This window comes from Taudactylus pleione, unplaced genomic scaffold (assembly GCF_031769625.1).
Source record: "Taudactylus pleione unplaced genomic scaffold, aTauple2 ptg000125l, whole genome shotgun sequence".
NCBI classification, from domain to species: domain Eukaryota; kingdom Metazoa; phylum Chordata; class Amphibia; order Anura; family Myobatrachidae; genus Taudactylus; species Taudactylus pleione.
This window is the reverse complement of record NW_028284527.1, coordinates 5291367-5307176: the sequence shown is the minus strand read 5'-3', so window position 1 is coordinate 5307176 and position 15810 is coordinate 5291367. Positions and strand designations below refer to the sequence as shown.

Sequence of the window (15810 nt, the reverse complement as noted above, 5' to 3'; positions counted from 1 at the left end):
CCCTATCCCGACTGTGTCACAATTGGTGGAGAATGCGGGCAGTCACACACTGAAATTGCAGCAAGGAAAAATTTTCCTTTAAAATTCAAAGGGACAGACACAAGATTGTGGAATCCATGAAGGTGGTGTCAGCAGATGCTCGGAGAGGCCAGGTTCTGCTTTCAGCCTACCCCTAAAGACAACATGGAGGACGTTGTAAAAGCCTTGTTTCAGGCTACGTCCGCTCAGCAAAAAGCTACCAGGGCTCAGCAGGAAGCTACCAGAGCTCAGCAAGAATCCACCCAGGTGCAACTATTGGTCTTGTAGGCAGCCCAGAGGCAACAACAAGTCACCATCGAGGAAACCCGCCAGGCCATAGCGGAAAACAGAAAGGCCATAAAAGAGGTGGTACACCTAGTAGCCGGTCTGGAGATGCTTCCACTGACCCTCCAATCCACTCTCGCTCCATACACGCCAGTCATTTTTTACAGAAGATGACTCCAAGTGATTATGTGGAGGTGTATTTCACGGCCTATGAGAGAACCACAGAAAGGGAGAGTTGGTCCAAGGAACAGTGGGCAAGTCTTGTGGCACCCTTCCTGTCTGGAGAACCACAAAAGGCCTACTATGATTTGTGCCTGGCTGATGCAAAGGACTATGTAAAGCTAAAACGGGAGATCCTAACTCGCTTGGGAGTCACCACATTTGTTCGTGCCCAACGAGTCCACAGCTGGGAGTTCCAAATGGAAAAGCCTCCATGCTCACAGATGCATGATCTCATCCATCTAACCACGAAATGGTTACAGCACGAGACGCTGACAGGACCACAGATCATGGAAAAAGTCATGACGGACTGGTATCTGCGATCCTCTGCGCAAGTGGGTGAGCCATGCAGACCCTAAGTCCGCGGACCAGTTAGTTGAACTGGTGGAGAGGTACGTGGCGGCTGAGGAGCTGTTGAGTCTGCCCCACAGAGCTCCGATGGCGCATCAGCAAACTCGCATTGACACTGGTAAGACTGTCCCAGGGGAGAAGGGTGCTGAGCGATGGAATGTACTTAAGACTGACGGTGTGGAACCTGGAGACAGTCCAGCCAGGCCAGGAAGGTTCCTACCCCGTAAAAGACTAGATAATAATGTGATTCAGTGTTTCCGATGTGGTGGTTTTGGCCATATTGCGGCTAATTGCTCACTTACCTCTGAACCTATGAAATGTGATGCTGCTCATGTCAACCGCAGGGGTCTTTCTGTACTGCTGACCGGCAGGCTGAGACAGATAAGCACATGTGTGTACTCACTGTAGAAGGCAACCGAGTAGAGGCTCTGTTAGATTCTGGTAGCCTGGTTACACTTATGACAGCTGAACTGGTGAACCCCTTGAAGTGTAAGGGGAAAACTGTTGGTGTGACCTGCATACATGTGGACACTCGCTATTATGTTACTGTGGAAGTGAACATAGAAACACCATGTGGTTCCGCGATAGTCTCTGTGGGTTTGGTACATGGCTTAATGTATGATGCAATATTGGGGAGAGATTTTGCTCACTTCTGGAAGTTGTGGGAAAGACAATTATTTACAGAGGTAAATCACCCTGACCCATTTGAGCAGGTTCCTGATGTAGTAGCAGAGGAAGTTTCTTCAGGGTAGGAGATGCTCCCTTTTTCTAGTATGATTGGCGAACTAGAGAATGCGGAGCGTGATGGTGGCTCGCTAAGTGATGTGCCTCCCACTGAGGTGGGAAGTGTTATTGAGCCAGTTGGTCGTCTGCCTGATTTAGAGGTCAGAAGAGAGGTCTTTGCTGTGGAGCAGTTAAATGACCCTACTCTGGTAAAAGCCAGGCAGAATGTCAAAGTGATCGATGGTACACCCATAGACCCAGATAGTCCTTTGACATATCCTCACATGGCAGTATGTCAGGATTTATTGTATCAGGTGACTAAGAAAGGGGTAGATATTATTGAACAATTAATAGTTCCCAAAGCATACAGATGAACAGTGTTAGATCTGGCTAATGGTCATATAACGGCAGGCCACCTGGGGGTAGAGAAAACCACTGAGTGAATTTTGCAGAGGTTGTTCTGGTCCAGGGTCCATAAAGAGGTATCTGACTTTTGTGCATCCTGCCCTGAATGTCAGTATCATGCTCCCAGGCCATATTTTAAAAGTCCACTAGTCCCATTACCTATTATAGAGGTGTCATTTGCCATATATTCTGGTGATAATGGATTACGCTACCAAGTACCCGGAAGTGATACCATTGCACAATATGTCAACCAAGTCCATTGCTAGAGATTTAGTCCATGTCTTTAACAGGTTGGGAATACCTAAGGAAATACTAACTAACCAGGGTAACCCATTTATTTCAAAAATCATGAAAGAGCTATGCTGCCTGTTCAAAATTGAACAGTTAAAAACTTTGGTCTATCACCCCCAAACAGATGGGTTGGTGGAGAGGTTTAACAAGACGTTAAAACATATGCTAAGAAAAGTGGTCGACAAGGATGGTAGGGATTGGGATTACTTGTTGCCTTATTTGTTGTTGGCCATAAGAGAGGTTCCTCAATCCTCCACCGGGTTTTCACCTTTTGATTTGTTATATGGGAGGCACCCAAGGGGGTTATTAGACATTGCCAAAGAGACATGGGAGGGGCAGTCCAGTCCGTATAAAACAGTTATTGAGCATGTTTCCCAAATGCAAGAAAGAAGTGCTGCTGTGGTGCCGATAGTGAGAGAGCACTTGGAACAGGCCCAACAGAGGGTATACAACCGCAATGCTCAGTTACGCATCTTTGCTCCTGGGGACAGAGTGTTGGTGTTGGTTCCCACAGTAGAAAGTAAACTTTTGGCTAAATGGCAAGGACCCTTTGAAATTTTAGAAAAAGTGGGGCAGGTCAATTATAAAGTTTACCAGCCGGGGAAAAGAAAGCCAGAACAGATATACCATGTAAATCCCATAAAACTCTGGAAGGATAGAGCAGCACTGCCAGCCGTCCGAGCCCCTCCAGTAAACCCAGGGCCCTTAGTTCCCGAAATGACAGTGGCAAAAACCCTGTCAGCAATTCAACAGCAGGAAGTTAAGGAATTTCTGATCAGAAATAGGGTGCTGTATTCTGAAATACCAGGAAAAACCACGGTCATTAAACATGACAATCACTGACCCAGGGGTTAAGGTTAACCTAAAGCCCTATAGGTTACCAGAAGCCCAAAGAGGATCAGTATCGAAAGAAATTAATCAAATGTTAGAGTTGGATGTAATTGAAGAATCGCATAGTGAGTGGTCAAGTCCCATTGTGCTTATTCCAAACCCAGACGGGAGTGTGCGTTTCTGCAATGACTTCCGGAAATTGAACAGTGTCAAAGTTCGATGCCTACCCAATGCCTAGGGTGGATGAACTAATTGAAAGGCTAGGGACAGCCAGATATTTAACCACTCTTTTCTTAACCAAAGGGTATTGGCAAGTGCCATTAACTGAGAATGACAAAAAAAAAAAAAAGACAGCTTTTTCTGCACAGGAGGGGTTGTTTTAATACAAGATGTTGCCCTTTCGGCTACATGGAGCACCTGTTACCTTTCAAAGAATGGATAGGATTCTAAGGCCCCATAGACAGTATGCTGCTGCTTATCTGGATGATGTGGTCATTCATAGTCCTGATTGGCAGTCTCACTTGCCCAGAGTACAAGCAGTGTTGGACTCCATCTATAAAGGCATGTTAGACAGCCAACCAAAAAAAAAAAAGAGTTGTCTAGGGATGGAAGAAGTAAAGTATCTTGGATGCACCATTGACAGAGGTTTGATAAAGCCACAGCTTAATAAGATTGAGGCAATACAAAACTGGCCACGACCCCTGAATAAGAAGCAGGTGAGAGCCCTCTTAGGGAGTACTGGGTATTGTAGGAGGTTTATACCCAATTTTGCCACCACTGCAGTCCCACTGACTGACCTTACCAAAGGCAAACAGAAAGTCATGCTGGAATGGAGTCCTGAAGCAGAGAAGGCTTATCAGGAGTTGAAAATAGTGTTGTGTTCCCAACCAGTTCTGATGACTCCAGATTTTGACAGGAGTTTTTTTGTGTAAACTGATGCATCAGAAGAAGGTATAGGAGCGGTCTTGTTCCAGAGCAAGGAAGATGAGGAACACCCTATTTTTTACCTAAGCAGTCGAGAAGGAAGCGTTGGCCATAAAATGGGCATTGGAGACTCTCAGGTACTACCTGATGAGAAGGAAATTCATGCTGATCACTGACCATGCCCAGTTGAAGTGGATGTCAGAGAACAAAGAGAGCAATGGGAGAATAACAAGGCATTGCAAAACATTTTTGGTAGAACACAGGCCAGGAAGTCAGCTGGCCAATGCAGACGCTTTGTCACGCGTTCATTGCTTGGGGGCTGCAGGTGTTACGCCCCACAGGTCGAAACAAAAAGGGGGAATATGTGATAGAAGCACTAGAAAAGTTTATATATAAAAGAGGGAAGCGCTCTGTGGTGGACAAAAGGGGAAGTAATACTAAAGCAAAATTTTTTTAATTGGCTGACACGGGGTATAGTGTATTGGTGAGGTCAGTACGGATTGTAAAGTATGATAAAGTCAATGAAGATAATCCAATTGGTGTCAGGTGGGCAATAACTTGGGGCTGGGACTTGTTGGTAATGATCAATATGAGTCTTACTGGAAGAAATGTTTGTATCCAAAACTCCTAGGCAATCACTGTGGGCAGGGAGTTCAGTGTAATCTCAGGATAATGATGGACTGGGAATGTCAATAGTAAATTCCATAGATTATGCACATCGGTAGAAGGAAACTTGCAGCTGGATGTTCTAATTAAATTAATGCTTCCTCATGAATGTAGTAATTTCCTTCTCCACACTACTCACATAACCTCAGAGATCAGAAACGCAGTATCAGAGTGACATGACACTATATTGCTGTGCGATAGCAGGTAAGATGGATCTACTTACCAAATCTGTTGCTGCTGGTCCGACACTTTCTGCGAACTCTCTGATGGATGCGTGCATGTGAGTGGGATCTGAGAGTGACACTCAATAATGTGAAGGCTCCAATATAAATGACTATTTATTGGTCACAATATAAAAGGCTGTGTGCTACAGCACTAGATACACAGCAGTCACAGATTAATGTAAAAAAACAAAGAAAAGTGTCTTTAAAATGCTACCCAATGCGTTTCTTCCCATAGAGGGACTTTTTCAAGGGAAATGTCTGTAACCAACTACTCACCATGCTTTATAGTGAGCCTCCTAATTAATTGGAACTCTGGTGTGTGGTGATCGCGCCGCAATTCCGGGTTCCGCTATCCGCGCATGCTCAGATGTATACTTGTGTGCTTGTTGGACTCCAACTCAGTGGGTGAAGGACATACACTAAAGTTGCTGGGCTGTAGTCTCCCCTATGATTCCCTGTGTAATCATGGCTACATTTTCTCTATTGTAGTCTCCGTCTATGGTGGCGGCCATTTTGCGTGAGACTTTTGCAAGTAAACGGCGGCCATATTGGGTATCATTCCCTCTAGTGTCAGCGGCCTTTTTGTATGAGACTTTCCTGTATTAGCGGCGGCCATATTGGATGTCATTAGCTCTAATGTCCATATTGAAGCTATACAAACTAGTACAGGCGGCCATATTGCCTTAGTCTAGCCTACAATGAAGAGTATTAGTGTATAATAACCAAATTAAAACTGGAACTCTAAACTGAATGCCCTATGAATAGTAATCTATTATGATATTCTGTCTGTTGGTCAATCGTAGTCACTTACAATATACAGTCAGGTCCATAAATATTGGGACATTGACAGAATTTTCATATTTTGGCCTCTATTCACCACCACAATGATTTTGAAATGAAACAAACAAGATGTGATTTAACTGCAGACTTTCAGATTTAATTTGAGGGTAATTACATCCAAATCAGGTGAACGGTGTAGGAATTACAACGGTTTCTATATGTGCCTCCCACTTTTTAAGGGGCCAAAAGTAATGGGACAAACTAAACAATCCTAAATCTAACTTTCACTTTTTAATACTTTGTTGCAAATCTTTTGCAGGCAATTACAGCCTGAAGTCTGGAACGCATAGACATCACCAGACGCTGGGTTTCATCCCTGGTGATGCTCTGCCAGGCTTCTACTGCAAATGTCTTCACTTCCTGCTTGTTCTTGGGGCATTTTCCCTTCAGTTTTGTCTTCATCAAGTGAAATGCATGCTCAATCGGATTCAGGTCAGGGGATTGACTTGGCCATTGCATAACATTCCACTTTCTGGCCTTAAAAAACTCTTTGGTTGCTTTTGCAGTATGCTTCGGGTCATTGTCCATCTGCACTGTGAAGCGCCGTCTAATGAGTTCTGAAGCATTTGACTGAATATGAGCATATAATATTGCCCGAAACACTTCAGAATTCATTCTGCTGCTTTTGTCAGCAGTCACATCATCAATAAATACAAGGGAACCAGTTCCATTGGCAGTCATACATGCCCACATCATGACACTACCACCACCATGCTTCACTGATGAGGTGGTATGTTTTGGATCATGAGCAGTTCCTTTCCTTCTCTTCTCTTCCCATCACTCTGGTACAAGTTGATCTTTGTCTCATCTGTCCATAGGATGTTGTTCCAGAACTGTAATGTTTTTTTAGATGTTGTTTGGTAAACTCTAATCTAGTCTTCTTGTTTTTGTGGCTCACCAATTGTTTACATCTTGTGGTGAACCTTCTATATTCACTCTTGTGAAGTCTTCTCTTGATTGTTGACTTTGACACATATACATCTACCTCCTGGAGAGTGTTCTTGATTTGGCCAACTGTTGTGAAGGGGTTTTTCTTCACCAGGGAAATAATTCTTTTGTCATCCACCACAGTTGTTTTCCGTGGTCTTCTGGGTTTTTTGGTGTTGCTGAGCTCTCCGGTGCGTTCTTTCTTTTTAAGAATGTTCCAAACAAACAGTTGATTTGGCCACACCTAATGTTTTTGCTATCTGATGGGTTTGTTTTGATTTTTCAGCCTAATGATGGCTTGCTTCACTGATAGTGACAGCTCTTTGGATCTCATATTGAGAGTTGACAGCAACTGATTCCAAATGCAAATGTCACACGTAGAATCAACTCCAGACCTTTTACCTGCTTAATTGATAATGAAATAAAGAGGGAATAGCCCACACCTGTCCATGAAATAGCTTTTGAGTTGATAGTCCCATTACTTTTGGCCCCTTAAAAAGTGGGAGGCACATATTGAAACTGTTGTAATTCCTACACCGTTTACCCGATTTGGATGTAATTACCCTCAAATTAAATCTGAAAGTCTGCAGTTAAAGCACATCTTGTTTGTTTCATTTCAAAACCATTGTGGTGGTGAATAGAGGCAAATATCTGAAAATTCTGTCAATGTCCCAATATTTATGGACCTGACTGTAGGTCAGGAATATTTTATAACTGAAGTTAGTGTGTACAGAATGCATGTTGACCATAAGCTGAAAGCTTAATGATTAACCAGATTGGGGACTTCTAAACATAATTATCAAAATTAATAAATGATGATTATCAGGGTCAATAATAAAATGTACTGATAGATCTTAACATATGTTATATTATACAAGGTCAGGACATATTTTATAATATATTTGCGCCCAGACATAGGTGGTGTCTGTATGTGACACCGCCTGTGTCGCTGGATCGATATTGTTAAACTTGATGAATCTATTCTTAATATAGACATTTAAGATGTCATATTAGACTGATTGGTGATATTATTAAATAATATTAGGGGTCTATATTCAGACCATTTGGGTGTAGTGTCTGAAGTTCATAGATCTATTCTCTCCATCCTATCCCCACCTCTCCAGTTGTAATGTTTTTTGTCTATAGCAATAAATGTTAAACCTTTGAGATTGCAGTCATGTCTGATTTTGAAATGTTCCTGGACATTGTGATTTCAAAACCCCTCTTGATGTTGTATATGTGTTCTCGAATCCGGACTTTGAGGGGTCTTGTTGTCCTCCCTACGTACTGCAATCTACAAGTACATTCTAAAAGATAAATGATATTGTCACCGTCACATGTCAAGGTTTCCCTGATTTTAAATTCCCTATTAGTTTGGTTAGATTTGAAACTACATGTAGGTCTTGTGCTTCTGAAGCCCAGTTGTTATGTTCTGGATTGTTTGTGGACCCGGGGTGGTAGCAGGAGCACTCACAGAAGCGGATTTGAAAATAAAACTAGGATTTTTAATAAGTGCTTGAGTAGACATATAATGTGGCAGTAAACAAAAGTCCAGGAACATATAAATGTGCACAAGAGTTCTGTGGTGGGAGTAATGGGTTAATGTCCAAGAAAAGCAATTAGAGCTGTCCAGGTGTGCAGGTAGTGAAACTGAAAAAAATCAAGCCAGGTATGCAGGTAGTGAACTGAAGCAATGAGCAGGATGTCAGCAGGCTCAGGCACTCAGGTATGGGCAAGGGTGATGGAGGAAGTGGGGTAGTCCAGTGGGAGCTAGGAGCTGACAGGCAGACTGGCAGACAGCGAATTCACAGGAACAGGATAAGCACAGACAACTCCCTCTCAGCTAGTCTGAGATACACGTTGCACTGGCAAAGAAGGAAGGCACTGACCCTTCCTAAATACCCCATGCCATGCTGTTACTGGCCGGAGGGAACATGTGACTCACCAGGATTGGCCAGCCACATCACATGGCCAGAAGGCAAGATGGCGGCGCCCATGCCAAACGGAATGGAGACGCCGCCAGGCCTTACCAGTGCAGAGTGACAACAGGCCCGCACAACAACGCGCGCAGCCAAAGCCCCCCGCCAGACACCAGCTCCGCCATCAGACAGCCCGCGCCACAATGACCTCACAGGTAACACTCGCCTAGCGCCATGCTGAAATACCCTGGCCGTGACAGTACCCCCCCCTTTTGGGGTGGCCTCAGGACACTCACCAGGCTTCTCCGGATGGGGAGAATGGAATCTCCTGATGAGCGTGGGAGCGTGGACATCACGAGCATCGGTCCAGCAACGTTCCTCTGGACCGTAACCTTTCCAGTCCAGCAAATACTGTAGATGACCTCTGCGTAGACGAGAGTCCAAGATCTGGGCGACCTCAAACTCAACTCCTCTCTCCGTCTGGACTCGAGGAGAAGCAGGTAGAGCACTATGGAATTTATTCAGGACCAGGGGCTTCAATAAGGAAATATGGAAGGAATTAGGGATTTTTAGGTATGGGGGTAACTGTAGACGATAGGTCACTGGATTAATGACTTCTGTTATGGAGAAGGGACCGATGAAGCGTGGTGCAAATTTCATAGAAGGAACCCTCAGATGAAGATTCCGGGTGGATAACCAGACCTGGCTTCCAACTTGCATGCGTGGAACTATTCTACGCTTCTTATCGGCCTGGGTCTTATAGCGAGAGGATGCCTTCAACAAATCAGACCGTACTGGAGTCCAGATGGCAGCAAAATTCTGCACCGTGTCCTCCACGGCCGGAACATCGAAAACAGGCAGGCTTCGGAATTCGGGAACACGAGGATGAAGGCCATATACAACCTGAAATGGCATTTGGTTAGTTGACGAGTGGTAGGAAGCATTATGTGCAAACTCAGCCCACGGCAGCAAGGCAGCCCTGCAGCCCAATTGTCCTGGGAAGATGACATAAAAATTCTTAAGAAAGTCTCTAGATCTTGATTAACTCTCTCGGTGGAGCCGTTGCTTTGCGAATGGTAGGCCGTGGAAAAGTTTAACTTCACTTGAAGAACAGAACACAAAGCCCTCCAGAATTTTGCAGTAAACTGCACACCACGGTCAGAGACAATTTCAGCAGGAAGGCCATGTAGACGAAATATGTGTTGGACAAACAACTGTGCCAGGTCAGGGGCAGAAGGTAACTTCTTCAACGGTATATAGTGGACCATCTTAGAAAATCGGTCTATTACAACCCAGATAGTGTTGAAACCTTGAGAGACTGGCAGGTCTGTGACGAAATCCATGGAGAGATGAGTCTATGGACGTGATGGAGTAGGTAATAGAAGCAATTCCCCAGCTGGAGCTTGTCGTGATGATTTATGCTGGGCACAGGAGGAGCAGGAAGAGATAAACTCCATTATATCTGCCTTCAGAGAAGGCCACCAATAGTGTCTTTTCAGGGAACATGTGACTCACCAGGATTGGCCAGCCGCATCACATGGCCACGAGGCAAGATGGCGGCGCCCATGCCAAACGGAATGGAGACACCGCCAGGCCTTACCAGCGCAGAGTGACAACAGGCCCACACAACGCGCACAGCCAAAGCCCCCCGCCAGACACCATCTCCGCCACCAGACAGCCCGCGCCACAATGACCTCACAGGTAACACTCGCCTAGCGCCATGCTGAAATACCCTGGCCGTGACACCAGTGTTTTGCAATTATTGCATCTACCACAATGAAAAGAACCACCCTCAACTGTTGATCCTTCTAAGGTGGTCTGTGTTGTAACTTTATCTATTTTGAGGTGGTTGTGAACCAATTTCTTCTTTATATCAGGGGCCTTGCGTTAGACTATATCAGGTTTTTGAGGTAATGTTGTGTTCAAATTGTCATCCATTTGAAGGATATACCAATGTTTATTAAGGATATTCCTCACCTATTTAGCCACTCCCGTATATTGTGTTATAAAGTAGACTTTGTCAGTCCCCTCGACTGTTTGTTTGTTAGAGTCTGCAATTAGTGTGTCCCTAGGTATTAACTCTAATTCTCAAAAAGCTCCTTCTACTACCCTCATGTCATAGTCTTTTTCTTTGAATTTGCATTTGAGGTCTGAGCCCAGTGCCCTGTAATCCTCTATGTTTGTACAATTCAGCCTGAGTCTAGTAAACTGCACTTTTGATTCGTAGACCCTTTTATCCAACTAGGGTGATGATTACTCTGTGCCAAGATATAACTATTTACGTTCACCTGCTTATAATGGGTTCTTGTCTGAAGTTTGCAGTCTGTAACAAAAATTTCTAAATCTAGGAATTCTATCTTGTCTTTGCTATAGGTGGAAGTAAATCTAAGATTTCTATAATTTTGATTGATATAAACCAGGAAATTGTAAGAGATGCTTTGTCCCCCCGCCATATACACAGGACATCATCAATGAACCTCCGCCAGAGGACCAAGTTCGTCCCAAGCTCCGCATTGGACCAGATGTTCAGATCCTCCCAATGACTCATGAAGAGATTGGCGTAACTCGGGGCGAACTTGGTCCCCATGGCTGTACCCCTCCGCTGCAAATAAAACTTGTCACCAAACCACATGAAATTGTGTGTCAATATAAAATCAATTCCCATTATAAGCAGGTGAACGTAAATAGTTATATCTTGGCACAGAGTAATCATCACCCTAGTTGGATAAAAGGGATTCCGAAAGGGAAGTTCACTAGACTCAGGCTGAATTGTACAAACAGAGGATTACAGGCCACACGGCTCAGACCTCAAATGCAAATTCAAAGAAAAAGACTATGACATGGGGGTAGTAGAAGGAGCTTTTCGAGAATTAGAGTTAATACCTAGGGACACACTAATTGCAGACTCTAACAAACAGTCGAAGAGACTGACAAAATCTACTTTGCAACACAATATACGGGAGTGGCTAAAAAGGTGAGGAATATCCTTAATAAACATTGGTATATCCTCCAAATGGATGACAATGTGAACAAAATGTTACCTCAAAAACCTGATATAAAGAAGAAATTGGTTCACAACCACCACAAAATAGATAAAGTTACAACACAGACCACCTTAGTAGGATCAACAGTTAAGGGTGGTTCTTTTCATTGAGGTAGATGCAATAATTGCAAAACACTGGGCTTCAGAAGCACAAGACCATTAATTTAATTAGAACATCCAGCAGCAAGTTTTTGCCTACTGATGTGCATAATCTATGGACTTCACTATTGACATTCCCAGTCCATCATTATCCTGAGAAACCACTGAACTCCCTGCCCACAGTGATTGCCTAGGAGTTTTGGACACAAACATTTCTTCCAGTAAGACGCATATTGATCATTACCAACAAGTCCCAGCCCCAAGTTATTGCCCACCTGACACCAACTGGATTATCTTCATTAACTTTATCATACTTTACAATCCGTACTGACCTCACCAATACATTATACCCCGTGTCAGCCCATTCAAAAATTTTTGCTTTAGTATTAATTCCCCTTTTGTCCACCACAGAGGGCTTCCCTCTTTTATATATTTACGGTTCTATTTTGGGAAGGAAGGACAACCCTTTGGGATAGCAGCTAGTGGTACAACACGATCCCTTCTTAGGAGCACAGACCGTTTATTAATTTTATATCCCACTGGAAAAGTTTGGAATGCCTTCTGTGTGTGTCCCAGATTCCTGTCCTATGTGTTTTGAAACCCCCAGGAGAAGTCTGTTTGACAAAACAGACTAGAAATGTCGGGTTTGGTGAAAAGCTGGAATGGGTCCTGGGGGTGTGGATGTGAGGAGAGGGAGGGCTCCATCCACAGGCCACTCCAGGTGTTGGGCCTTTCAGCCTGGTAGCAGGCTCATTAGGGCTTGCACCTGGAAATGGCTGGTATAAGCTGGGTTTAGTTGTGGCTGAGTGTCTCACACCTGGGAGAGCGGGCCCACAGGCTAGCTTGCTCTGAGACACTGTTTGATACAAACCTGTAAGTACTGTGGACGTGAACTTTTTTAGTGTTCTGATAGTGAGGGAACCTACTGTCTAGTTAGAGCCCAGACGGGCTAGGATTTTGTTTATGTATCTGGTACAATAAAGACTGGCTCTGAATCAGGGCCGGCCTTCTGGTTGTTTAGAACGGCCTCCTGGCCGCTCGCATAGCTGTGGGTGACCACCCACAGCTATAGCGAGTGGCCAGGAAGATGGTCGCGATGGTAAAGACCATCGCGACCATCGGGCTTGTGACGAGACCCTTGTGGTAGGGTCTCGTTGCCGCAAGCCCCAGAGAGATTTCGGCTCTAACAGAGCCGAAATCTCTCCCACTGACATCACTCGTGATGTCAGTGGGGCCGCCCCCAAATGGAGGCGTTCACATGGGAACACCTCTGTTTGGGCAGCCACTCCCCCAGCCCACCCACCAAAGGGGGTGTGCTGTCACTCAACATCGACAGCATGCCCCCTTTGGTACGAGACCCGGAGCGACGGATTGCCCATCGCTATTCGGGTCACGCGCATGCGCACAATGGAGCCGGCTCCATCGTGCGCATGCGCACTGGCCCACCATCGACCCAGTTGCGAGCGAACAGTGCTTGTGACCGGGTCTGAATCAGGCCGTGTCCTGTTTCTCCGGCTGCTGTGTGTGTAAAGAGGGAGTCCATCTGCCCCCAGGAGAGGGACCCCTATCCCGACTGTGTCACAAAATATATATGCACTATGCTCTTAGGGTCTGATTCAGACCCGGTAGATAAGCTGCGCATGCGTATAAGTCACAGTGCGCGTGCCCAAACAAGCGTCTGCGATGTGAAATCGGCCGCTCGTTGTACACAGACTACTTTGAGTGACAGATAGCCCATTTGTGGGTGGTAACAGGGGATGGTGCTTGTGAACGGGGGAGTGGATGTGCGAACGCAGGCGTGCCTGACCGTCAGAACAGAGTTTAATGGGTGTGCATAATTAGCAAAGTAGCGTCATTGAACACGTGACTGGTTGGTTTTTCCCTGAAGTGCTCGCAGTGCTTGCGGGGGGGGTTGGGTCTATCTCAAGCGCTGCGAGCAGCTCCGTTGGCTCCCGATGTTCCCGATTAATCCTACATTTCCCGAATATGACGTGTGTAGCGAGTGGCAAGGGGGCATCTTTAAACACTTGCGAGCGCAATATGCCGTCGCTCGCTTAGACATAGAGGCGTCCTTACACCGCAAAGAGCGAGCGCATGATTTGCATAGACGGCCCCTTTTTGACAGAGAGCGGCCGCAAATAGTGAACGGGTCTGAATCAGGCCCTTAATCCACTACCAATAGCCCAGGTAGGATATGGAGCTATGTATGACCTGATCACCGTAGGAGAGGCATACAGGGAGACTGACCTAACCTCCTGAGCACACCTCCAGCAAGAGCACCCGAGAGTGGTTCTCATTCCGACTCATATAGAGGGAGGCTGGGAGGAGCAACCAGAAACGCCGGAACTCATATCTGAACCAGCGTCTGGGTCGGGGGAGGGGCCGCCAGGGGAAAGCGTACCTCCCCTTTGCTGTATGGATCCACCAGGCCCACTGACATGGCCGCCGCCATCAAGCCCCTGAGTGTCAGGATCCCTCAAGTCCCGGTGGTCTAGTGTTGGAGACAGTTTGCACAAGGCTCCTCACAACAGTGTCGTCCGGCGAGTCTACACCACCGGAGGCACGGACTGCCACATGGTTCAACGTGTCAGCGGCCGCGGGGAACCCTTACCTGTCATCCCCGATGTTTCAGGTTGCAGTCCTGGGCTGGCTAGGCCCGCCAAAAATCACCAATGCAGTCAGTGGTGTTCCGGCACTGACGGGGGAAGATGGACCGGCGACACAAGCGTCTATCCGGATGCTTAGCTGCTCCAGGTTCCCCTGATTCAGCATGCGCCGCTGCTTGAAGAAAAAAATAAAAATAAAATTTGTTTGGGACTGCTGCCGCAGTTCCACTGTCAGTAAGGTGCCCTCTCGTACCACACAAAAAAAAACTAACTACCTGTAGCCAGGGAAGGGTACATATGGAAGAGGACCCAGTGCATCCAGAGAGCTGAAGCTTGTTAACTGTTTGGTGCCTGGATCACTCCAACCATATATCCCAAGGTATTTTCTGTGGACCCCGAAGAAGATATACCATGTAAACCAGCTCTCCATAGCGAAGTATAACTAAGGTGAGCTATTTCTGGTCTGCACGAATTTCAAGAATATATCTGTCTGTAGGTTGTAGCGAATAATTCACCGTTTGGGCAGTAAGCCTATAAGCAACTCCAAGAAAAACTATTACTCCAACAATTAAATATTCCAAATATATGACAACAGAAGTACTATTCACTGTGAAACACAAAGGGTAAAAATAAATAGTAAAGTACCTGGAAGCTGCAGTAAATACTTGTAAGGTTCAAGTAAGATTCTTTGTGAGGTCTCTTTGGAGTTTGCCATTTTTTTCTTTCAATCTGAGATGTTGGACCAGCTGGTAAAATAATTCTGGAATGGGAAAAGCAACATTTTTTTTTATTTAAAAGTGTTCTAGTACTATAGAGTCCAAAATAGGGATATGAAATTAAATGAGCATATGAAATGAACATTAAACTAGCCATGGATATGACAAGGTTCTATTTGTTTTTACAGAAATCCTCAAGGACAGTATTATGTATAAAGTGCAATATATTCAAATTTCACTAGCAACATATTTCTGTCAAGTTTGCAGTGGCAGCCACCTGCATATTTTGGAGCAACCCAATATATTTCTTCTATGTTCACATATATGTATTTTCTACAGTGAATACCACTTGGGAAAGACACACTTAAAATTGAGTGTATATGTGTGAGCAGGGGTTAAAGTGGGACGGAACATGGTGGAACTGCGTTCCGTCAGTTCCATTTGGAGATGGAACCAGTTTCGCCTCCTCCGGCCAACCTAACCCAGGATGTCAGCCCGGTGACGCAGGGATATGTCGGGCACCCGCTGAGATTTTATCAGCAGGCGCCTGACTCCTTCCCCACAGTGGCAGCTGGAGCTCACTCCTAAGCTCTGGCTTCCGCAGTGTGCACTATGGGAGACGTCATGACGTCTCTCCAATAGTTCCTAGGAACGGGCGGGCCAGACAGAACGGCAGCGGACGTAGGAGCGGGGCTAAAGGTAAGTAACTTATTTTTGTTTAAG

General features: G+C 45.4%; 1 protein-coding gene across 1 annotated transcript in view; it reads right to left on the bottom strand.

Moving 5' to 3' along the window:
• Positions 1–15810, bottom strand: part of GGPS1 (geranylgeranyl diphosphate synthase 1) — a 102030-nt gene that overhangs the window by 42177 nt on the left and 44043 nt on the right. The window contains exon 2 of the mRNA XM_088472535.1: positions 15017–15131. Coding sequence (XP_088328661.1) covers positions 15017–15086 — 70 coding nt within the window. The 5' untranslated portion in view covers positions 15087–15131. The remainder of the gene's footprint in view (positions 1–15016; positions 15132–15810) is intronic.